The 24,970-nt window shown below is 41.4% G+C and overlaps 2 protein-coding genes across 3 annotated transcripts in view; one reads left to right on the top strand and one right to left on the bottom strand.

The window, feature by feature from the left end:
• Positions 1-10,759, top strand: part of acsl5 (acyl-CoA synthetase long chain family member 5) — a 23,694-nt gene extending 12,935 nt beyond the window's left edge. Inside the window, 11 exon segments of the mRNA XM_024007413.2 lie at positions 1,192-1,269; positions 1,586-1,720; positions 2,099-2,233; positions 2,461-2,556; positions 3,421-3,493; positions 3,792-3,880; positions 4,685-4,801; positions 8,575-8,718; positions 8,841-8,942; positions 9,382-9,453; positions 10,453-10,759. Coding sequence (XP_023863181.1) covers positions 1,192-1,269; positions 1,586-1,720; positions 2,099-2,233; positions 2,461-2,556; positions 3,421-3,493; positions 3,792-3,880; positions 4,685-4,801; positions 8,575-8,718; positions 8,841-8,942; positions 9,382-9,453; positions 10,453-10,590 — 1,179 coding nt within the window. The 3' untranslated portion in view covers positions 10,591-10,759.
• Positions 10,760-12,224: 1,465 nt separating this feature from the next.
• zdhhc6 (zinc finger DHHC-type palmitoyltransferase 6) lies at positions 12,225-22,938 on the bottom strand. Of its 2 annotated transcripts, none has more exons than XM_024007414.2 (11): positions 22,851-22,938; positions 21,360-21,915; positions 20,415-20,506; positions 19,414-19,573; positions 18,897-19,055; positions 18,208-18,261; positions 17,419-17,586; positions 16,699-16,740; positions 13,935-14,083; positions 13,280-13,326; positions 12,225-12,968 (listed from the first exon to the last, which is right to left on the bottom strand). In XM_024007414.2, the coding sequence occupies exons 2-11, from the start codon at positions 21,624-21,626 to the stop codon at positions 12,850-12,852; spliced, it is 1,257 nt and encodes a 418-aa protein (XP_023863182.1). In that variant the 5' UTR covers positions 21,627-21,915; positions 22,851-22,938; the 3' UTR covers positions 12,225-12,849. The 2 variants fall into 2 exon arrangements, with proteins under 2 accessions (XP_023863182.1, XP_023863183.1); XM_024007415.2 differs by having other exon boundaries at positions 13,935-14,080.
• Between the last annotated feature and the right edge of the window lie 2,032 nt (positions 22,939-24,970).

Here is a 24,970-nt window from a genome sequence, read left to right as displayed (position 1 = left end):
ATAGGTCAAGAATATAATAATATTCTTAACAAAAATATATATATATTTACAATCTGTAGAAACTATGAGAATAGAAAGGTTTAGAACTTTTGTGAAACATCACAGCACAGTTAACAAATATATGGGCAATAGAAGTCAAAACTGGATTGTGTCAGAGATAGATGGGAGGGGTTGAGGGTAGCTGAAGGATGGGACTAAAAACAAACAAAACATAACTATTGTAAATAATACTGTGTCTGTAAAATATATAGTATGTATAAAACTGGAAGTAGAATCCTAAATGTTTTGTCAATTAGTTTACTTCATTTACGGGAGGGGTGGTAGGGTTAGGGGAAAGTAATATAGGAAATATTTTATTTACTGAACAAAAATATAAATGCAACAATTAACGATTTTATTGAGTTACAGTTCATATAAGGGAATCAGTCAATTGAAATAAATCCATTAGGCCCTAACTATAAATTTCACATGACTGGGCAGGGGCTCAGCCATGGGTGGGCCTGGAAGGGCATAGGCCACACACTTGGGAGCAAGGCCCAGCCACTGGGGAGACTGGCCCAGCCAATCAGAATGAGTTTTTTCCCTACAAAATGGCTTTATTACAGACAGAAATACTCAGGGTGGCTGGTCTCAGACGATCACGAAGTTGAAGAAGCCGGGTGTGAAGTCCTGGTCTGGTATGGTTACACGTGGTCTTGCGGTTGTGAGGCCAGTTGGAGGTACTGCCAAATTCTCTAAAATGACATTCGAGGTGGCTTATGGTAGAGAAATGAACATTAAATTATCTGGCAACAGCTCTGGTGGACATTCCTGCAGTCAGCATGCCAATTGCATGCTCCCTCAAAAAACGCTCCCTAAAGGGATTTAAACAAAATTTGTTGCACCAAAAAAAATTATTCACTGACCCAATACTTTTTGGAGCTCACTGTAGTAATTTAATAGGATCACTGTGATCTTATACTCGTGTGTGTGTGTGGGGGGGGGGGGGGGGGTGTGAGTTTGCTTGCGTGTCTGCTTGCGCGTGTGTGGGGTTGCATAGGTGTGTGGGAGAAAAAGGGAGATCTTATAATAATGTAGTTTCTTGTGAATGGCAAAAAGAGAGGCAAGCATTCACACGGGATTTGGTTCTGGATTGCCGAAATTTGTAGTCATGTAATCATAACCTTCTGAATCAACTTGTGTCCCTCACAGATTTCCGTGGTTCCTACTACTCAGGATGTGTCCATCTCCTTCCTGCCTCTGGCACACATGTTTGAGAGAGTTGTACAGGTGAGTTCACAGTCTAACTGCAAACTAGTCTTGAATTTTTTTGCATTAACTCAACCTTATCTTTGAGTACCTCCAGCTTTAGCATGAATACATGACAAATACTTTATGACAAATAGTTACTTTTTACAATGTATTTATTTAGTATTTTATCCAGGCAAGTCAATGAGGAACAAATTCTTCTTTCTTGTTACAAATAAATATGTTTTCTATTGACAAGGGACATTTATCACCAATGGGAGCAGAGGACATTGAGTTCTCTGAGTTGAGTATTGAGGCTGATGGGTGCTAGTCTAGAAGTGCTTGTGTTCTCTCCCAGACAGTGCTGTACGGTGCTGGGGCCAGGGTCGGATTCTTTCAGGGAGACATTAAACTACTTCCAGACGACATGAAGCACCTGCAGCCCACCGTCTTCCCCGTGGTGCCGCGACTTCTGAACCGCGTGTATGACAAAGTGAGTTATTAGTCTGCGGTCCTTCTCCTGAAGTGTACACTAACCCCACCACTAATCTCAGCGCTTTACCTAAACCTTACCCACAGCAAATTGTTGCATATCAATAGGGTTACAGAGTTACAGTTACAGAGTTACAGTTGATAGCTGTAATGGACAGTTTGAACATATATAGACCATTCAAAATTGATGTAGTTCTGTCCTTGAGCTGTTCTTGTCTATTAATGTTCTGTATTAGGTCATGTTTCATGTTTTGTGTGGACCCCAGGAAGATTAGCTGCTGCTTTTGAATAAGCTAATGGGGATCCAAATAAAATACCAAAAGAAGACTATCTATATAATATGAGACCAAAATGAGTATCCTTTCTCTTTCCACTGTAGGTCCAAAATGGAGCCCAAACCCCCTTCAAAAAATGGCTCCTGAATTTTGCCATTGACAGAAAGCTTGCCGAAGTTAAGGAGGGTGTCGTCAGAAAAGACAGTATATGGGACAAGCTCATCTTCCACAAAGTTCAGGTATTGTACCCTCCAAGTAGGAGTGAGTCATCGTGTTCAAGGAAGTCAACAATGCTATTGCCAATGTTGTGCCAACAATCCTTGGAAGCTACATGTAAACCGTTTCCTGTGCCTAAAAAGGCAACAGGGGAGAAAAAGAATGTTACACTGCAGGGGCTGTGAATTGGGAGGTTGTTATGGTACAGAATGCTCTACAATCTAGAACGTGTCGTGTCGGTTCTCTGTAGGAGTCGTTGGGAGGACGTGTGCGAGTGATGGTGACGGGAGCAGCGCCCATCTCTCCCTCCGTTCTCAACTTCCTCCGGGCATCTCTGGGGTGTCAGGTACTTTAGCACCATCTACCCATCTATTATCTACCATAGATCTACCGTCTACCCATCCATTTTTTTCTACCACTCAAAAGGGCTTTTCACACTGCATGTTCTTGGCCCATGGCTATCCTTTACCCTAGCGTGCGCTCCTTTTACACAAGCATGTGTTAACCCTGGGCTAACTGAAACGCAACGGTCACTTGTTGGAGTAGAATATTCAAATTAGATGACATTGGAGCTCTGTGATTGTGATTGAAGTGCATTGTGAACAGGTCTTATGTGTCTCCAAACTCTTTAGTGAGACACCTCCGTCAATGATTATATTACTGTGTTAAGGAGAACTTGTCAAAACAGGTCATGACTCATATCAAATATACCTAGAAAGCAGTTGAATAGATGCTTCAAAGTCACACACATGCCACTGGAAGGTGTTAACAATACCTGAGTTGCAAGTTTGATTCCTACATATATGGGTCATTTCTATTGAATAAACATGCTGAGGTAGGTCACTTTGGATAATGACAAGACCGTATTATAAAGTATAAATGAAAAAAGAACCTACCCTGACCAAACAAGGATAAACTTTTWAAATAAAATCACAGTTGCACACCTTGAAATTTGGAAGCTTCATCAGGATCCCTGCAAGAATACAATAGACTTTCATTTTATTTTCTGTAAAGACCATAAGATGGTCATTATTATATAATGAAACCAGTCCTGTGCCATTGTGGATCTTGTAATAGCACAGAGCAACTGAGACCATGTGCTTTTGTTTGGAGAGCAGAGATGACCTCAAATGTATTGCTCTGTCCGTGTTGCTGTGACAACCAGATCACACTGACCCTACTGATCTCTCGGTTCTGATTGGTTCTCCAGATTTTTGAGGCGTACGGCCAAACAGAGTGTACTGCCGCCTGCTCCTTCACTATGCCGGGAGACGCCACTTCTGGTATGTCACTACAAATATTTACAACCTCACAGAGGATGCTAAATTAAAGGGATAGTTCATCTAAATGTCAAGTTTTTTGGTTTCCTTACACTAAAAGCAGTCTATGGACAAGAGAGACTGCAATCCATGCTTTGTATTTGTTTACCTAGCCACTTGTACCAACCACAATGTAATTTTGTAATTTGGTTGAACTATCCTTTTAAGTTGAGAACACTTGCATCCTTTCTTCTTACTTCCTTCTCAAAAMAGGGACCTTATATAATCACCCAAATTCTAAAACAGGTGTTTCTTTCCTCAGGGCATGTTGGAGCTCCTATACCTTGTAACATTGTGAAACTGGTTGATGTTGAAGAGATGAACTACTTTGCTTCCAATGGTGAAGGGGAGGTAAGTGGTTGTCACTACCTAACCATGCTGCAATGCATGGAAAAACAAAAAAAATGTAAAAGCTTATTTTTCAACTTCCCTTGGGTGTTGTTTTCTTCAAACCATAAAACAAGCTGGTTATTTAGTAATATCCAGAATATTCTGGCTATCATTTTTGGAGAATGTAGCAATGTTAGTGGAAACAGATTGTTTACATTAGGGGTCATTCAAAAGCATGGGGGTGGGGGGGGGGGTGGGGGGGTGCATGGTCTTTCCCCGATTTCCCCATACTTAATTTGTAGAAAATTTGCTTAAAGACACAATATGTAGCCGACCAAATTCACATGAGTTATAGATCTGTCATTCTAGTTGAAAGCAAGTCTGAAAAGCGGCAGGTCTGTTCTTTATGCGCTATGTCTTTACTTACTGTCCTTAAGTTAAAATGTTGCTTCTTTTTACTTTCAGTTTTGCACACCAGCTTCAAACAACTGATATATTTTTGGTTATTGAAAATGRATTTCAAAGAAGTTTAGATGTTACAATGATTCTCTACACATTGCTTGTTTAGTCACAAACAAATGAAAATATGCAAACATTTTTTTTTAAATTGCYTCCAGTAAATGGTGGAGTGATTTCTGCATTTTGCAGCTTAACTTTAAAAAAAAAAATCTTAGTTTAACCTTTTGAATGAATTGGTTGCTATGGCTTGCCTGCCTTAGAACTAGGAGCTGGAGTTTTTCCTGGTCAGGTCACATGGTCCGGAAAAACTCCCCAGTGGTACTTAGAACACTTCACTTACTGACGCATACTTTCCTATTTTCTCAGGTCTGTATCAAAGGTAAAAACGTGTTCATAGGATATCTGAAAGACCCTGAGAAGACAGCAGAGGCCCTGGACAAAGATGGCTGGCTACACACTGGAGACATTGGCAAATGGCTACCGGTGAGATTCTCATACATACAAACCGAACAGTAGGAACAATAAAATAACCTTCTGAATTTATCAGCATACAATCAATCTGACATCACTTTCCATGACAGTGGTAGAGGAGTTTAATATCAGGACCGAGTAGAATAGCTTTCCGGCTCTCTCCTGTTCATTCAACGCAAAGCCAGACAAGCAATCAGTGGGGTGAAATACTGGGGTTGTGTCATCTGCAGCATCGTTAATACTTTCCAAACCCAACTATTATTACAAGCAGGACAAAGGGCAGTGCAGATTACCATTATGGACAGTAATTCATCTGAATTGAATTACCTGATTCAAAATTTCACTATTTCTATACTGGGGTCTACATCATCAGCAGGGCAATTTTATTGTAGTAGTTGTACAAGGTCATACAGTGTCTTGATTTATAAAAATGCACACTGTTTTTATACAATATTTCAGTTACAAACATGTCTAAATGCTTCTTTTTTTTAAAACAATAAATCACATTTTCATGTCAAGTTCAATGGTTATGAACCAAAACATGGACATACAGATTAGATCATACAATTGTGTCTAAGAACATTATAAAACGAGACCCCAAGACTGTCATTATTTGTAAGCAGAACTGGCTTTGCAGGCTGACATAGTGTCAGATCCCAACGAGAGTGAAGCGCGTAAATGGAACGTACTGTAATTTCCCTTTTCTATGAGTATTCTAAAAGTGTGCTATTCACCTGCTTTTTGTTTAGGTCCCGATTCCGACTTGGGAAATTGCACCTTTCCTACAGTATGCACTTCTCAGTAGTTCGTATTCAGACTTACCTTATGAAGGTGCGTAATGGGCTTTGTAGGTATGGATCCCTTGCATGCGCTGAATACATGTAATTAACCACTGACAACACTCCTACTTCCTGGCCAACAGATTTTCAATTTCAGTACATTTATCTTAAGCCATCTTTAAATAGAATATTAGGGATCAATGAAAGAAAGCCATCTAAATATATGCCTATTCATCACCAATTGGTAGATACATTTGTTTTTTTTAATGCAAATTTTGTACAATAGTAGGCTGTATCCGCATCTTGTGTGCACTAACCATGGAACTGTGTGATGACACAGTTTAGAGTAGCATGCACATGGGTAGTTTGGGGATTACCTTGACGTTGTGACAGGACGGCCCCCACCTCTGAGGCCATGTTACATTATGAAACATTTCAATTGTATGGCCTTTTAACTTGCAAGGAGGGGTACTCTTGAATGTCTTAATTATAAGCTACCACGTTTCCTATTTCTATCARGTTAAATATTAGCCACTATCAGTACTGACCGTCAGTAGGCCTAATAACAACACATATTGCACTGCAAATGTACTGTTTGATCCCTTCAGGTGGTATAGCCTACTGTACATTAACATCATTACATTGTTTTGTTTACCTTCATTTGCTTCCTGTGTAAACAGCCATGTGATTGTTGATGAGGATCATTAGTAACGGTGGATAATATTTTTTTTTAAGACATGTAGGCTAATTCAATGGTTATGGAGCGGAGCGCAGACCAAGCCATAACGGTTTGAACCAGCCACTGTGCCATGACTGTGTCATCACACAGTTCCATGGTTAGTGCATGCAATAGGCAAGGGTATAGCCTGCTATTGTACACTATTCTCCCTATTATAATTCTYTGTACACTAATCTTCCAACATTACCATGGGATCATTTTTGAATTAATCAACTCACCGTTATCTTTCTTTTGTGTGTAAAGGCACCCCAAACCTGTTTTTTATGATTCATAAATACTTTCCTAACCCTAATTATAAACTGAGTGGTTTGAGCCCTGAATGCTGATTGGCTGACAGGCGTGGTATATCAGACCTTATACCGCGGGTATGACTAAACACTTATTTTTAGTGCTCTAATTACGTTGGTAACCAGTTTATAATAGCAATAAGGCACCTCGGGGGTTTGTGGTATACGGCCAATATACCACGGCTAAGGGCTGTATCCAGGCACTCTGTGATGCGTCGTGCCTAAGAACAGCCCTTACACGTGGTATATTGGCCATATACCACACCCCCCGTGCCTTATTGCTTAAATAATCTACAAGATCAGAGTATTATTCATTTTTTTAAATGGGGTGGTAGATCAGCTTAAATATTCCAGATAGATTGTGGCTTCCATCAATGTAAATGTCTGCATCATTTCAAATTCCATCCCCCATATATATTTTTGTAAATATATAAAATATGTATATATATATATAAAATATATTCAAATATTTTAATATATTTTCCTTTATTATTTTCAGAGTATTTTTAAATCTATCAATTGGTGCTGAAACAGACGAATATGCATATATTTAGATGACTTTCTTTCATTGATCCCTAATATTCTGAACCCGTTCTCTCTATATATTCTATTGAGTCTGTCAATAGAATTCAAACTAAAAGGTACAGCGTATTTAAAGAGACAGTTTAAGATAAATGTACTGAATTGAAAAATCCATGAGAAAAATCTGTTGGCCAGCAAGTAGAAGGGTTTTCAGCGGGTTAATTCAATTTATTCAGTGTGCGCCAGGGAACCACTCCTGCAAAGCCCTTACCATAAGGTAAGTCTGAATACCAACTACTGAGAAGTGCGTAGGAAAGGTGTGCATAAGAAAGGCATAATTTCCTAAGTCGGAATCTGGTCTATATAGAACAGTGAATGATGATGCATTCATGTGATACCAAAATTATTGGTAACTCTGAAACTCTTTAAATCTGATGTAAAAAAAAACTGATGTAAAGCGCCAAAACGCATCATAACTCAGAGCTTATGACGTCAAAAACTGGTCTTAATGAGCTTCCAAGTGGAAAACGCGAGTAGAAGACTCAGTTTCCCAGTTGGATAGTGAGTTTCCCAATTCTGAGTAGTACATGAATGCTGCATGACTTGACATAGGCCCAGGGTCAGTTTGAAATTAATTCACACAGGCATGCCACTCACCTGTGAGGGCTGTGTCACAGATGTCAGATGTTGGACCTGTCCTAACCCCCTAAGGCCATTAGCCTAGTTAATGATCTCTCCCTCTGCACTCTGTGGCTACACCAGCCTCAACATGGGATGTTCATTATCTGAGAAAAGAAGGGCGAGAGAGGGGGGGGGGGGGGGTAAGAAAAAGGAAATTGAGTTAATTGATTCGCTCTGTCATAATGTAGGCCCTTTTTAATTTCTCCAGGGGACCCTTTCTTTCTCAACACAGACAGATGGCATGTCCATTAGGGACCTGTCTAAGCTTGCTCTTAGGTTTCAGTAATTACACACGCATGTGTGTGTGTGTGTGTGTGTGTGTGAATGTGTGTGTGCATATGTATGTCTGTTTACCAGAGGAGGCTGGTGGTAGGAGCTATAGGAGAACGGTCTCATTGTAATAACTGTAATGGAATTAATGGAATGGAGTCATGTGGTTTCCATGTTTGATTTGTTTGACTCCATTGCACATATTCCATTCCAGCCATTACAATGAGCCCGTTCTCCTATAGCTCCTCCCACCAGCCTCCTCTGGTAAAAACACATATATATGCACACACACACTTTTACGTAACTCAGTAATTATCTTTTCTCGTTCTCTCTCTATACTTATATCCTAGAGGCATATTTTGTTTATAAGGCTCCAAATATAARATGAGCAATCATGATGACATACTGTATTACTCAAGATACAATCTAGTTCCTTGGTGATTTCCGATTGACAAATTAGGATAATGTATATCTTGTTGAAAATACTAATAATCAAAATGATGGCAGAGTGGAGTCTTGAAGATCGTTGACCGTAAGAAGAATATCTTCAAGCTGGCTCAGGGAGAGTACATTGCCCCGGAGAAGATAGAGAACGTTTACATCCGCAGTGCACCTGTAGCCCAGGTGTTTGTCCATGGAGACAGTCTTCAGGTACAACACACACGCACAGCATAAAAAAACGTACACACATTTACGCACATATGCCAAGCACAAACATTTCAGCAGCATACAATACTTAGACAGAATGTGTGTGTGTGTGTGTGTGTGTGTAGGCCAGCTTGGTAGCCATTGTGGTTCCTGACCCAGAGGTCCTGCCAGGTTTCGCCCAGAAACTAGGAGTCCAGGGTTCTCATGAGGAGCTGTGCAAAAGCCAAGTGAGTGCTCTATCAGAACCTTTCCACTAATAACGTTATCAGAATATTTGAACACACCAGCATCATGTTCATTACTTAGCCACCAAACGGAAGAAAATGGACTATCTATAATAATCAATAAGACTTATTTTCATTTTCTGTTCCAAAATGTTTTAAAACACTGTCCGTTACGTGCCCTAATGAACATGACCTTGGATTCATTCATCAAACAAAAGTGTGATTGTCTATAATACTCTTCATACATTTGCACAGATACAATGGGCATACAAATATTGTATAAATGGTTGTCCATACATTGGGTACCACGAAACACAAAACTGCTACTACAGTCCAAGTACTTCACAAGACCATGTTTCAAATGCACTCCTGATTGAAGCAAATTTATTTTGTACCACTGAATGATGGCCTGAGTTTTACCTCTCCTTTTTTCCTGCGGCAGACAATCAAAAAGGCCATTATCGCTGACCTGGTCAAGCTGGGCCAGCAAGCGGGGCTGAAGTCATTCGAACAGGTGAGTGTTCCTCTTCAACATGTTTTCACCAATCCCCATTAAGACCTGGGTCCGTATTCATAAAGCTCAGAGTAGGTGTGCTGATCTAAGATCAGTCCCCCCCTGTCTATGTAATCTTTTTCATTATGATCTAAAAACAGTGGTTCTCAGACCTCTCCTCTGAGACCCCCTGCCGTTCCGTGCATTTGAGCTATTCCAGAGCTAGCACACCTGAATCAGGTGAGCTAGTTCAGAGCAACAACAAAATTGTGAAACGAGTAGGGGTCCCAGAGGAGAGGTTTGAGAACCACTGATCCTAGATCAGCATTCCTACTCTTAGACACTTTATGAATCTTGTCATTAACTCAGAAGCTCCCTGCCCTTCTTAATTTTCTTTCACTCGACATGCCACTTCAAACATACTGTATACTCTTTACTGCAGTTAATCCTAAGTGTGTTGAGCTGATTTTCTCAGTATTTCAAAAAAAGCAACAGTCAATGCTGTGGATTTGCTGTGTGAACTAGCTAAAGATGGTGGTGAACTACTGAGCAAAGACAGACAAATATGGATGTCAATGTGAATTGGGTATGAGAATAGCCAAACCATGAAACTTTGTTGCCCATTTTTGTTTGAAGTCTTGGTTACACATTTTTAAGCAAACAGCCACATTGTATGTTGACAAGCTCGGTTGCAGAAMAAGTTATGGCTAGATTAGGGTAATACTAGAGGAGACTAGGGACAAAGGACAAAAACCCTCATGGCCGMTGGTCTCCGTGTAATCAATAAATTCACTTGTTGGAGCAGTAATACTGTACACAGGGATTATTTCAGTTCTTACACAGTGACTAAGCCATTTTTGCCTGGTGGAAATGACCCAACAACATGGGTCATGTTCATTAGGCACCAATTGGAGGAAAAATAATTTGAAACAGGGAGGGACTACCTTAAAGAATCTGTTGCAAAATTATTTGAAATGTTTTCCATTGTGTTCTAATGCTCTGTTTCTATTTGTTGTGCAGGTGAAAGACCTGTACATGCACCCAGAGCTGTTCACCATAGAGAACGGCCTTCTCACTCCTACGCTGAAGGCCAAGAGGGCCGACCTCAAGAAGCTCTTCCAGCCGCAGATCGACAGTCTCTATGCTAGCATGAAGTGACTGGTCTGAGGGGTAGGAGGATGAAGTAGGGCCCGATGGGCAACAGCTTCACTTCCTGTTGACCTTTCAGTAAATAAATACTGTACATTTTATGGAAGTTAGAATTTACATGGGAAATGTGTAATTACTTTTGTTTCTTTGGGATTCATTAAAACAAGCACCACCACTATCATTGTTAGCACAAAATTTAATAAATACCAGATAATTACTGTAACAGTGGAAAAAGTTACATCAAAGAATATGCTAGGAATTAAAATTTCTCAATGACATTCACATTGAATCCATGGAATTAAATTATGATTTTTATATTGACTCCAGAATGAAGCAACATTGTGAACTGTATACACCTCAAGGGCAGCTGGTCCTCAATTTAGCCATTTACCAATAATAAATAGCCCTGCAAATGTAATTGATAACGGATATGCCATTATGGTGACCTGGGCCCGTATTCCTAGTCTGCCGTTCCCTCCAGCACTCCTACTTTGAGACACTTTAGGACTACGGACCCACGGCACCAGTTCAACAATATCTCAACCACTGGCTTGTGGTTAGAGAAGCAGACCAGCAKCTGGAGGGTTACTGGTTTGAATCCCAGCTCAGACAGGGAAATCTGGTGCAGAGTAAGCTGGCAACCAAAGGGTTGCTGGCATCATCTTAGATACCAACAAGTGCCCTTGAGCAAGACACTTAACCCCTAAATGTATTTATAAAGCCCTTTTTACATCAGCAGATGTCACTAAATGCTTATACAGAAACCCAGCCTAAAACCTCKAYCAGCAAGCAATGCAGATTTTCTTCAAGGGCCCTGCAATAAGGCTGGCTCATTGCTTCCAGCCCCTTCGGGTATACGTGTGTCCTAAAGGTTAGGTTGTGAGCCTAGACACATTTCGATTACCTGTAAATTAATGGACAATAAAGTACATCTTGATCTAGGATCAGTCTTTCAAACTATAATGTATAAGATTATATGGACAGAGGGGTCCTGATWCTACATCTGTGCTGAGACGCTTTGTTATTAGGGGCCCTGAAGGTTTGCATCACTTCGGCCCAAGACATTAAGCGACACAGCAGTAAATATACCTAAAAATAACAGTTTCACACAATAAAGTCAAAGGTCATTCGTGATAGAGTCTGAAATACAAAGATAACTGACACTCTGCTGTTATAGGGAAGGACAAGTTTAATTTTTTTAATTCACTTTGAGGGTGACAGTGTTTTACAAAAATAATAAGAACAATTCKAAAAATTGAAATAAAAGTTAGCATTTTCTTTTGGCTGTACAAAGAATACAGAGAAGAAATTGCATGACGAAGCCCTGGGTTAAAGCTGGGCAGAGGAATTTGCATAATTGTATAATCGGGCAAAGGACATCAGGAAAAATGATAAAACAGCGGATTCAAGTAAAAGGCTCAACTCCTAAACAAATGAAATCCCTATTGTTTAAGACTATAGTTGTCTCTTTCTATGGCAGCGGTATCAAACTAAACTCCTGGAGGCCAGGGGCGTATGCAGGTTTGCAGGGCTGCAGGTAGCCTGGCGGTTCAGAGCGTTGGGCCAGTCTGGTTGCTGGTTTGAATCACGGAGCTGAATAGGTGAAAACTGTCGGTGCCCTTGAGCAATGCACTTGACCCTAACTGCTCCTGTAAATCGCTCTGGATTATAGTGTCTGCTAAAATGAACATGTGTTCTTGTAACTAGTATCTGATTTTGACCTGGGAAAGCAGGGATGTATTTCAATAAGCTAAAGTGGCTTCRTCTCCTTATCTGCACTGATGTGATTTTGACAGGCGAATGAAACAGTCCAGAAGCATTCACCATATTGCTCTCATTGATCCTACGTTTCCAGATCAGTAKAGACGAAGGGTGAAAGTCACTTTGCCAAGTCATTTGACTATTAAAACACATCCCGGGTGTGTGAACTCCTCAGTTGATCAGTGACTGGGGGGTGAGTCTCAATAGTTTTCAAAGCACAGAGCGCAAAAATACAATTAAGATTCACCCATTGAAAGACACACAAAGACCTCGGCGGCTCAGTTGGTAAGGGCATGGCGCTAGCAACACCAGGGTAGTGGGTTCATTTCCCACAGGGATCACATACACATCACACATTACTCACTGTACTTCGCATGAATTAAAATAATCTGTTTAGTGGCATATAGTATTATATATTACCAAGGAGAAAGACAAAAGACACMGCAGACCTCCAGGAATTGAGCGTCATACCACTCCCTGCTCTGTGGCAAATCTTAATGTCATAACTTATTTAACTTTCTTCTCCTCACTGCTGGTCTCACTGGTCATTGCACTAGTCACTGCTGTGTCGTAATGGCACTTTTCTACACACCGGCGGGGAAACCAACCCCGCAGGCGAACTCCAGCTGAAGGAAGAACCAAAAAGATCACGTTAGAAATATACAGTAAAGGTAATTATTGTAATMCTGCAGTGTTGGGAGGGCCAGATTCACGTCATTCACTTGCATCTTTGCTCTATTTTTTCTCTCTCTGGAAGATAAATCCAGAAAAGGCAAACATAGAACCACACACATTAAAAAGTGGGAGATAATCAAGATTACTATGTAACAGCTCTGTTGGGAAGTTTCCATTCTCTTCTGCAAAATGGCTGAAAAATGTGCACAGGTGAGAAAGCTTTGAGTAAAACCTGGCATTCTTCCATGTTTCGGAGCCATACCTTTAGTCTGCTCGTCATCCAACACTTTGTCCCCATACATCCACCATCTGAAGAAACACAGAAAATAATTCATGGTTCTGAAATTCTCTGAAAATTTGGAGAAATCAATTCATTCTCTGACATTATCCGGCCATTCAGGTACAGTCATTTACCAACTGACAACCTGGCAYGCATGTGGGAAAGCACTCAGCTGAAAAAAGAAGCTCGGAATAGCCAAAACATAATACCTGGCAGCAAATGGAGACTGTAAGAACCAACTTCAAAAATAACTAAATTATAGGGACAGGCTAATAACCCCAAAGGCGTAGAATATTGCCATTTCTCTTCTCTATTGAGGCACTCAGGACTTTTCCAAATGGTACTATCGCTATGGCAATGAGTAATACCATGACTACGGTAACTATCAGACTGGTTTTCCCCAATCAGAAGAGACGTGTGTATCACCATGGAGGTGATGGAGTTCACTTTAGTGGTTCGCCTCAATTGGAACCACCAAAGCCTGAAAATACATTCCACACAAACAAACTGCAGATTGTTTCCAGCCATAAACTTGCAGATTGGTTGCCTTAAACCTGAAGATTGGTCCCCCCCCCAAAAGTCTGCAGACTGATCCCCCCCCCAAAAGCTAGCAGATTAGTTCTCAAAAGAAACTCACTTGGTCCCCCGGGTGGCAAGGATGGTCTCCCCCTTGTGGAGGCCGATGCGGGGCTCCTCGGTGCAGGGAGTCCTGAAGAAGGTGTTGAGGCCCTTGCTCAGTGGGCAGCAGGCTCCGTTGTAGTCCTCCACTACCCGATACTGAATCTGCTGGCCGAGCCACAGGATATAATATGGTTAATATACCATCATGACCATAACATCAGAACTTCAACATTTAAAAGTGGATTATAGCGACATATTTGTAAAGAAATATGATGCAGACGTGGCTTCAGAAAGGGATGCCAATGTAGTCGGCGTTTGGAAGGTACAGTGCATTCGGGAAATTATTCAGACCCCTTCCCCTTTTCCACATTTTGCTACGTTACTGCCTTATTCTAAAATGGATTGGGGGAAAAAATCCCTCATCAATCCACACACAATACCACATAATGACAAAGCAAAAACCGGTTTTTAGACATTTTTGACAATTTATATATATTTTTTTAATCTACAGAAATATTACATTTACAGTTGAAGTCGGAAGTTTACATACACTTAGGTTGAAGTCATTAAAACTCGTTTTTCAACCACTCCACAAATGTCTTGTTAACAAACTATAGTTTTGGCAAGTCGGTCAGGACATCTACTTTGTGCATGACACAAGTAATTTTTCCAACAATTGTTTACAGACAGATTATTTCAATTATAATTCACTGTATCACAATTCCAGTGGGTCAGAAGTTTACATACACTAAGTTGACTGTGCCTTTAAACAGCTTGGAAAATTCCAGACAATGACGTCATGGCTTTAGAAGCTTCTGATAGGCTAATAGACATAATTTGAGTCAATTGGAGGTGTACCTGTGGATGTATTTCAAGGCCTACCTTCAAACTCAGTGCCTCTTTGCTTAACATCATAGGAAAATCAAAAGAAATCAGCCAAGACCTCAGAAAAAAAGTTGTAGACCTCCACAAGTCTGGTTCATTCTTGGGAGCAATTTCCAAAATGCCTGAAGGTACCACATTCATCTGTACAAATAATAGTATGCAAGCATAAACACCATGGGACCACGCAGCCGTCATACCGCTCAGGAAGGAGACGCGTTCTGTCTCCTAGAGATGAACGTACTTTGGTGCGAAAAGTGCTGAAGATAACAGGCACAAAAGTATCTATATACACAGTAAAACGAGTCCTATACCGACATAACTTGAAAGGCCACTCAGCAAGGAAGAAGCCACTGCTCCAAAACCCCCATAAAAATGCCAGACTACGGTTTGCAACTGTACATAGGGACAAAGATCGTACTTTTTGGAGAAATGTCCTCTGGTCTGATGAAACAAAAATAGAACTGTTTGGCCATAATGACCATCATTATGTTTGGAAGGAAATGGGGGAGACTTGCAAGCCGAAGAACACCATCCCAACCGTGAAGCACGTTGGTGGCAGCATCATGTTGTGGGGGTGCTTTGCTGCAGGAGGGACTGGTGCACTTCACAAAATAGATGGCATCATGAGGGAGGAAAATTACGTGGATATATTGAAGCAACATCTCAAGACATCAGTCAGGAAGTTAAAGCTTGGTCGCAAATGGTTCTTCCAAATGGACAATGACCCCAAGCATACTTCCAAATCTGTGGCAAAATGGCTTAAGGACAACAAAGTCAAGGTATTGGAGTGGCCATCACAAAGCCCTGACCTCAATCCTATAGAAAATGTGTGGGCAGAACTGAAAAAGCGTGTGCGAGCAAGGAGGCCTAAAAACCTGACTCAGTTACACCAGCTCTGTCAGAAGGAATGGGCCAAAATTCACCCAACTTATTGTGGGAAGCTTGTGGAAGGCTACCCGAAACGTTTGTCATGTGTCTTTTGCTTCCGTCTGGCCACTCCACCATAAAGGCCTGATTGGTGGAGTGCTGCAGAGATGGTTGTCCTTCTGAACGTTTCTCTCATCTCCACAGAGGAACTCTGAAGCTCTGTCAGAGTGACCATCGGGTTCTTGGTCACCTCCCTGACCAAGGGCCTTCTCCTCCGATTGCTCAGTTTGGCTGGGCGGCCAGCTCTAGGAAGAGTCTTGATGGTTCCAAACTTCTTGGGGACCTTCAATGCTGTAGAAATGTTTTGGTACCCTTCCCCAGATCTGTGCCTCGACACAATCCTGTCTCAGAGCTCTACGGACAATTCCGTCGACCTCATGACTTGGTTTTTGATCTGACATGCACTGTCAACTGTGGGACCTTATATAGACGGGTGTGTGCCTTTCCAAATTATGTCCAATCAATTGAATTTCCCACAGGTAGACTCCAATCAAGTTCTAAAAACATCTCAGGGATGATCAATGGAAACAAGATGCACCTGAGCTCAATTTTGAGTCTCATAGCAAAGGGTCTGAATAGTTATGTAAATACGTTTTTTAATATATGTTTTTATACATTTGAAAAATGTTCTAAAAACCTGTTTTCACTTTGTCATTATGGGGTAACGTGTTTAGATTGATGAGGAAAAACATGAATTTAATCCATTTTAGAATAAGGCTGTAACGTAACAAAATGTGGGAAAAGGGAAGGGGTCTGAAAACTTTCCGAATGCACTGTACATACACATGTTTTCCCGAATTAATGGGAAAATAGACTAACATATTGTCTGGAATACTGAAGACACTGCAAACAAACACTCACCTAAGTAGATGAGGTTGCAAATATTTCACCATCCATCAATACATACGAGGTGTCTTTGAACCAATGCTACCCATTGCTGTCTGAACAGGAACATGTCAGCTACTTACACTTCTCACCCGCTTGTCAGCTTTTTGTTTCAGTTGCTCAATCTAGAAAGCAAACAAACACAAGAGAATGGTTTATCATTGAAAATGCCAAACATCTCAAGTCTGTTAAGTGTGACAACCCATGTTCCGATGGTTCAGTTGGGTTGGAGCATGGCGCTAGCCATACCAGAATGGTGGATTTCATTACCAGATGGACCACACATACTTACAACAACAAAATCTATTATATCTATCTATCTATATTTATTTCAGCCACACCCATTGCTGATAGGTGTATAAAATCGAGCACACAGCCATGCAATCTCCATAGACAAACATTGGCAGTAGAATGACCTTACTGAAGAGCTCGGTGACTTTCAACATGGCAACATCATAGGATGCCACCTTTCCAACAAGTCAGTGTGCAAAGCTGTCATCAAGGCAAAGGGTGGCTACTATGAAGAGTCTCAAATATAAAATATATTTTGATTTGCTTAACACTTTTTTGGTTACTACATGATTCCATATGTGTTATTTCATAGTTTTGATGTCTATTTACACACACAACTGACTGTCAGTCACATTGGATTCCATTTTACATCATCATAACAACATGACAATACAAACCTAGTGTTCGCTTTAAAAATGCATATAATAGCATAACTGAATGCAAGTCAACTTTGGATAAAAATGTCTGCTAATGCTAATTGACAATATTACATCAACATCATTATCGCTTACGGTTAAGGTGTGCTGGTGACACTTGGCGTGGATGGGCCACTGGATGCCGTCGCCCTCTGGGCTCCCTGACCAGGTGAACACCTGTTTGAAGTTCTCCCAGCGCCGGCCCAGGTCGTAGGGGAAGACAAACTCTTCCCCCGTTTGGTAGTACTGAATTCTGTCTTTGGCCTGAGGATGGAGGAGATGGAATGGGAAAAAGAGAAACGAGGCAGGAACGAGTGAAAGCATGAGAGAGAGAAACATTTAGTGAGTGAGTGAGAGTGACAGAGTGAGAGAAAAATACATTAAAAAGTAAGAGAGAAAGAGATGAGAGAAAGGGAGTGAGACAGAGTGAAAAAGAGTGAGGGAGAGCAAAAGAGTAAGATAAATAAAGTAATTGATAATGAGACACACACACAGAAAGAGAGTGAAAGAGTTCACATGGTTCTTTCTGGCTCCAATGTTTGTCTTAGGGTTTACCTACCATCTTAAAATCCTAGTGTCACATTAGCTAAGTTCTTCTGTACTAAGTCCAGGCTAAGAGGCCACTAGAATAACACTGATGTCTAGTCTATTAGATTAGCTGAGATCTACTGGATTATCCTGCCCTTTGGACAACAGTGGCACGGCTGTTGACAAACACACTAGCACCAGTGATCATGAAGGTTATGGCCTAGCAGGTGAAAAAAAAACATATCCAGAAGAATAAGGAGACGAAGAGTAATGAGGTTGTAATTTTCAAACAAGGTAAGGTTGTATAGTGGTTGTACAAAACCTAATCAAACTGCTTATTCCATGACAAACACTCACCTTTTCCTCGATCCAGGCCTCAATGGAGGTCTTGTTTCGAAGGATGACTTTCATCTTGGGTGGAGAGAAGAAAAAAGGTTTGGTAGGAATTATTTGAGAGAAACATGGGAAACTCTCAGTTACTACTGTGTAATACCTACCAAAAGTACTACCATCATCTCTTAAAGAGATTTTGTATAGTTTTTAGCCAGCAGCTCTGAAAGTAGCGCACACGAGCCAAAAGTGGTCACCGAAAATTGCTACTACTTCACATGTGCAGATATGTGCACCACGGCTTCGCGCTCTCCCGATTTCTGCTGTGTATGCATCTTGCTAGCTGTCACTCAAACGGCGAGGGGCTGAAGCTCATTGGCTAGAACTTAAATTTCTAGGGGGCTGGCCCACGCGGGGGCAAATGTAGGGGAAATGGCACAGCATAGCTTCCAGAAAAACTAGGGATTTTCTAGGGATTTCGTGGCTAATTGAGGTAAGACAGTAAAGTTTTTTTTTTTTTTTTTTTTACTTAGTAGTCGCCAAAGTTCCGGAGAATGTCTTTAATTAAATACACACTCAAGTATACAGTGTCATCTACTAGAGGTGAATCCACTAGACATTCATATGAGTCTACCCTGCACCTGGAAAATAGCTGAATATGGACAATGGGCACACTATTACCATCAGTATTCTATTACCCCCAATGTGCATGTTACCTGTATGAAGAACAACATGCCAACGGCTATGGTGGTGCCCAGTGCCAGCCCTAAGGCAAAGAGAGTGGCAGCGAAGGCGGGTACGCTGAACGGCATGATGGGTTGAAACCGTCTGACGGCGCTCATGTCGATCTTCACGGTACTCCAGCCAAAGGATATCTATAATAACAATTAATAAGAATGCATTTATATTGAGCTTTTCTAGGACCCAAAGACTACTTGACGAAAATGCACTATCAATTTAGAATCTCCATTGAGCATGCTTTTCAGTCCAGGAGTAGGCTTAATCTGATACCCTTTTCCCACTACTGAGTCAAATCAAACTGAACCAAAGTGTACTGTGCTGGCCTGGTTACATATCCACCATAGTTGCTGGAAGCATAAAAAGTACTGTAATATATCCAAACGAAACAGTATGGAAACAGTCGGCATGAATGTGAGGTTATGGGTCTGGGAAACCAGCCTACAATGATGAATTGATAAGAGGTCAAATGCAAGTGTGTCACTGACTCCTCACCCGCTCGTAGAGCTGTGTGTACATGGTCATGATGAAGATGAAAGCGGCGTGCGAGCAGCCGAGAGGCGCCAACAGCAGGAAACTGGTGAAGTAGGCGTGGTTCTGGTGGCCGCAGCAGTTGTTGATCCACGGGCAGTGGTGATCCATCTTCATCACACACCTGAGGATGAATAAATTAATGAAATGATTTATCAATTTTAAAAAGCATATGAACTTGTCTCAGCCATGTGAATACAACAACACACACATTAAAAGTAATTGAGGATTAAAAAAAATAAAGTCAGACGTATTTTCATTGTGGATCTTAAAGAAGGGACGGAGGCGAAAAGGAAGAGGAGAAAGGCAGAAGAAAGAGGAAGGGGAGGAATATCAGCATTGTGAATCACAGGCTTGAATGATTGACATGCTGATGGCACTGGCAGGAAGAAATGTGACGTTACAGAGCAGACAATTTCCTTATTATGAATCGTAGCATTGGTAGAAAGTATGAGTAGTAAAAACCAGCATCCATTCTATGTGGTTAATCTCTAACTGCAATCTCCTTTGTTTCACCCAGCTGAGCACACCCCATATTTAAGTGAGTTAGTAGAGCTCAGGCTTAGACATCTACTAAGAGATAAAGAACTAATGGATGGGTGCATACATTTCAGTAAATTGGCTTAAACTATACTGGTGTTTATTCATTAGTGCACACCGTAGCAAACCGTAGCAAACTGTTTTGCAACTTATTGGCCAAGATCCAGTTAGTCCCTCCCTGTTTAGTCCAGTTTGCTTCCAAGTGAATAAACCCTTTTGCTTTAAAGCCCAACATGTGCTATTCAATCATTTTGGGACCGAATTATAGGTGAGCTAAGTGTGGGCAAATAAAATGTTCAAGTAAATCATTCATTCAAGTCAATTGGAGACTTGCCTGGGGAAAAAAGTAAGATTACGCTATAAAGAAGCACAACTAGAGCACATTTGTAGCAGTGACAAGACAGAGTCAGGGTTGCCAAGTCTACCTGTTGCACTTGCGGCAATGGTGGGATCTCGGGGCCTTGTAGCCTTGGCACATTCTGCAGAACTGAAGGTACTTGGTGTCTTCTTCCTTCTCCTGTTTAAGAGGAAAAAACACACGTCAATGGCCTGATCCATTCAATTTCTACTCTATCGGATATCCGGATAGACAAATTGTATTTATTTTTTAAATGCTATTGGCTCTAGACCAACCAGAATGACGCAAATAAACATGACAGAGGTAAACGGGATATGCTGCTTTTCTCCGGTAGTTTAGCTAAAAGCAACAGCGAAAAAATAAGTTAGATTTTCACCATGATAAAACTGTTTCTGTTACAAAAAGGTTGTCTTTGTCGGGTATAATGGAAAGTCCATTAGGTGAGTGCCTGTAATGCTATTTGAAGTGGGGGAAATATGTCAAGACCGATGTCAAGGCAGCCTGGAGGGATAAATGCGCAGCGGTAGCTCAACGCACCGCTATAAAAACTACATTCAAAAGTTTGTCATTTTATTAAACTAAAAATGTCAAAAGTCATGGTATATCCTTGTAGGTAAAAATGTCACAATAATGATTTAATTGAGACAAAGCTTTTCATTGTTAAAATGTTCTCTCCAAAAATGAACAGTCACTCAAATAATATAACACTAATGTCCGTTCGGATATTCAATTAACCGTGCCCATCCCTACCTTGGTCCCACAGGATGAGCAGGCTTTTGTTCTAACCCAACACCAACACTCCGGATTGAACCAATCAGGGCCTAGTGCTGGGCTGGAACAAACGCCTGCCTGCACCCAATTGGCTCTCCAGGAGGACCAGGGTATAAGGCTAAGTGACCACTCTGCTCTACAACACAATTTCACACATTGTTGTGTAGCAGCAAAATTATCAGTTTCCCTTGTCTCTGTATAATGGGTTAATAAAGATGTATTTCTCAGCTTAGCTCCTTACTGGTTTCCAGCCAAGGGGGGTGTAACCAGGGCCCACGAACATGGCGTTGAAGTAGTTGTAGAGAATGAGCACGGACCAGTTGATGAGCATGATGAAGTTGAAGCTCCCTCCCGTGGTGTCCAATGGCCAGTACCAGATAATGGAGTCTAATATGGCCATGGAGGAGCACACGGCGATGACCGTCAGGGCTATCACTGGGCCCCAGTGACACAACCTCCGGACCTCATGGAGGTTCTCGAACGTCACGAGGGCTGTAAGAAAGTTCATAGTTTATTTGGTTGTTTTTGTGTGTGTTGTGTTTAGGTTTTAAAGGCGTTGTGGTTTGGGAGTTCGTCAAACACAGAGGTTAGATGCACTGCTTCTCTCTACTATCTGGCACAGACAATGAAGACAACGGGCATCTTTTCTCTCGTCTTCTGAACACCCAGCAACCGGCTGGGTTGCAAGTTACAGAGGCAGTCCGTGTCCCAGAGTTCTTTGTGTTCCTGGCGATGAGCGGCATCCTTTGACAGCACGGGAGACTGCACTATCCCTGTGAGAGATGCAAGTTCTCCATCTGAGAGAAGGACATAAATATGACCACATTGTGAGTGACACTGATAGGGAATTGACTGTTTGAAAGATTGACACGGTATACTTAAGTTTATAACAGTTGCTTGGCTGAACAACACTGGACCAAGTTAGCTACTTCAAATTAGTAGCTAGCAAAGTTGTTTAAGGTCTCCCAAATATAATAACCAACTACAAAGCTACTTAGTGTCAACAAGGGGGAGTTATGTGTCACACTATTTTGATTGTGACAACGTTATAGTTATGCCAACGTATTTTACAATAAAGCACCCTACGGTTAAGCTCAATTTAACCAAAGCACCCTTGACCTGCAAAAAGCTCAAACTGAACATGGCCTGAGCCTTTTGCTTGTGTCATTACTTTACTGCCATATAGGTAGCTAGCTAGTAAACTTAAAATGAGCAGACCAAGACGATGGCCCCGATTAACTAACTCATGGTAATTAGCTACCTAGCTGACTAATTTGGATAGACAGTCGGCTAACATCGTTAAAGTGCCTCCATGCTCATAAATCAACATAACTATTTTGAATATGCCAGCTGTCAGTGTCAAGGAAAGACAACAACAGACTGTCAGTTTGACAAACAAGAACCACACGGACAGGTGAAAATAACTGGGTTCTCAAAGCAAATTCAGGCAAAGCTAGCTAGCGAACATTACTAGCTAGCTAGTATCTACGCTAGCTAACGTTAGTAACGATGCCGTTGCCTGTCTTGACTGTTTTGTTTCCCAGTGCGAGCTAGCTAGCTAGCCAAGCATTAACGTTAGCCCATCCCCGATGTTTCAAATTGTGTGCGATTTAGATGAAATGTAAACTGCAGGCATTTTTCAAAGACCATTAACATATTATTTAATAGATATTCGTGATATTAATAACTACCGACAACATGTCAATGTTCATGAATGAAGTAAACTACCCACCTCGCTACTTCCTTGATTTAAGCCGTGTTCCAGTCTACGCGAGATTACCGTGGGACCTGGCGTCAACGTTTTTTTCCCTGAATTTCAAAATAAACGTCTTGCCGGAAGCACTTACTTTTTGAACAGAAACTTGTGAAATTGATACAAATTATTACTTTTTTGACACAACAAAAATAATAAGTAAATGAAATACCAATGATTTGAAATAATACAATAAAACCATGTTACAGTGTACATCAAATTGTGACGAAAACGATTAATTAGTTGGACAGTTGGAGAACCTTATGAGAACTAAACTCAACAAAAAAAGAAACGTCACGTTTTCAGGACCCTGTCTTTCAAAGATAATTCGTAAAAATCCCAAAAACTTCACAGATCTTCATTGTAAAGGGTTTAAACACTGTTTCCCATGCTTGTTCAATGAACCATAAACAATTAATGAACATGCACCTGTGGAACAATCGTTAAGACACTAACGGCTTACAGACGGTAGGCAATTATGGTCACAGTTATGAAAACTTAGGACACTAAAGTCTACTGACTCTGAAAAACACCAAAAGAAAGATGCCCAGGGTCCCTACTCATCTGCATTAACGTGCCTTAGGCATGCTGCAAGGAGACATGAGGACTGCAGATGTGGCCAGGGCAATAAATTGCAATGTCCGTACTGTGAGACGCCTAAGACAGCGCTACAGGGAGACAGGACGAACAGCTGATTGTCCTCGCAGTGGCAGACCACGTGTAACAACACCTGCACAGGATCGGTACATCCGAACATCACAACTGCGGGACAGGTACAGGATGGCAACAACAACTGCCCGAGTTACACCAGGAATGCACAATCCCTCCACCAGTGCTCAGACTGTCCGCAATAGTCTGAGAGAGGCTGGACTGAGGGCTTGTATGCCTGTTGTAAGGCAGGTCATCACCAGACATCACCGGCAACAACATTGCCTATGGGCACAAACTAACCGTCGCTGGACCAGACAGGACTGGCAAAAAGTGCTCTTCACTGACGAGTCGTGGTTTTGTCTCACCAGGGGGGATGGTCGGATTCTCGTTTATCGTCGAAGGAATGAGCGTTACACCAAGGCCTGTACTCTGGAGCYGGATCAATTTGGAGGTGGAGGGTCCCTCATGGTCTGGGGCGGTGTGTCACAGCATCATCGGACTGAGCTTGTTGTCATTGCAGGCAATCTCAATCCCATTGAGCACGTCTGGGACCTGTTGGATCGGAGGGTGAGGGCTATTCCCCCCAGAAATGTCCGGGAACTTGCAGGTGCCTTGGTGGAAGAGTGGGGTAACATCTCACAGCAAGAACTGGCACATCTGGTGTAGTCCATGAGGAGGAGATGCACTGCAGTACTTAATGCAGCTGGTGGCGACACCAGATACTGACTGTTACTTTTGATTTTGACCCCCCCTTTGTTCAGGGACACATTATTCAATTTCTGTTAGTCACATGTCTGTGGAACTTGTTCAGTTTATGTCTCAGTTGTTGAATCTTGTCATGTTCATACAAATATTTACACATGTTAAGTTTGCTGAAAATAAAAGCAGTTGACAGTGAGAGAACGTTTCTTTTTTTGCTGAGTTTATGACTGTGGTATGTAGAGAAGATTGTAAAACTAGGTCCAACCAAATCCCCCAGAAAGAGAGAGGTTATTGAAAGTGGTGTGGGGGGTAAAACATATTACATAATTAAATCAATAGGTGCAGCATCAAAATGGGCAAGAAAATAACAGAATTATTTAACCAGGAGCGGGTCCATCGCCAGGGTTGCAATCTCAGTCAGCCCTGTGCTCTACAATATTTACATAAACTAATTGGCCACTTTTCTAGAAAAATCCTCAGCCACTGGTGTTAGTCTGCACAATTCAGAGGTTAAATACCTTCTCTTCGCAGATGACCTGTGCCTGCTGTTACCCACAGCACATGGCCTAAAGCAGAGCCTGGACCTTCTAGAGCAGTACTGCCTGACCTTGGCCCTGGTAGTAAACCTAAAAATACCAAAATACTGATTTTCCAGAGAAGATCCAGATCTCAGGGAATTAGACCAAAGTTCTCAACTGGTACCAAACATATAGGTGTGGTTTTGCGTACTGAGTTTAATTTAAAAT

This window comes from Salvelinus sp. IW2-2015, linkage group LG18 (genome assembly GCF_002910315.2).
Source record: "Salvelinus sp. IW2-2015 linkage group LG18, ASM291031v2, whole genome shotgun sequence".
NCBI lineage: Eukaryota > Metazoa > Chordata > Actinopteri > Salmoniformes > Salmonidae > Salvelinus > Salvelinus sp. IW2-2015.
This window is presented reverse-complemented; position numbering and strand designations above follow the sequence as displayed.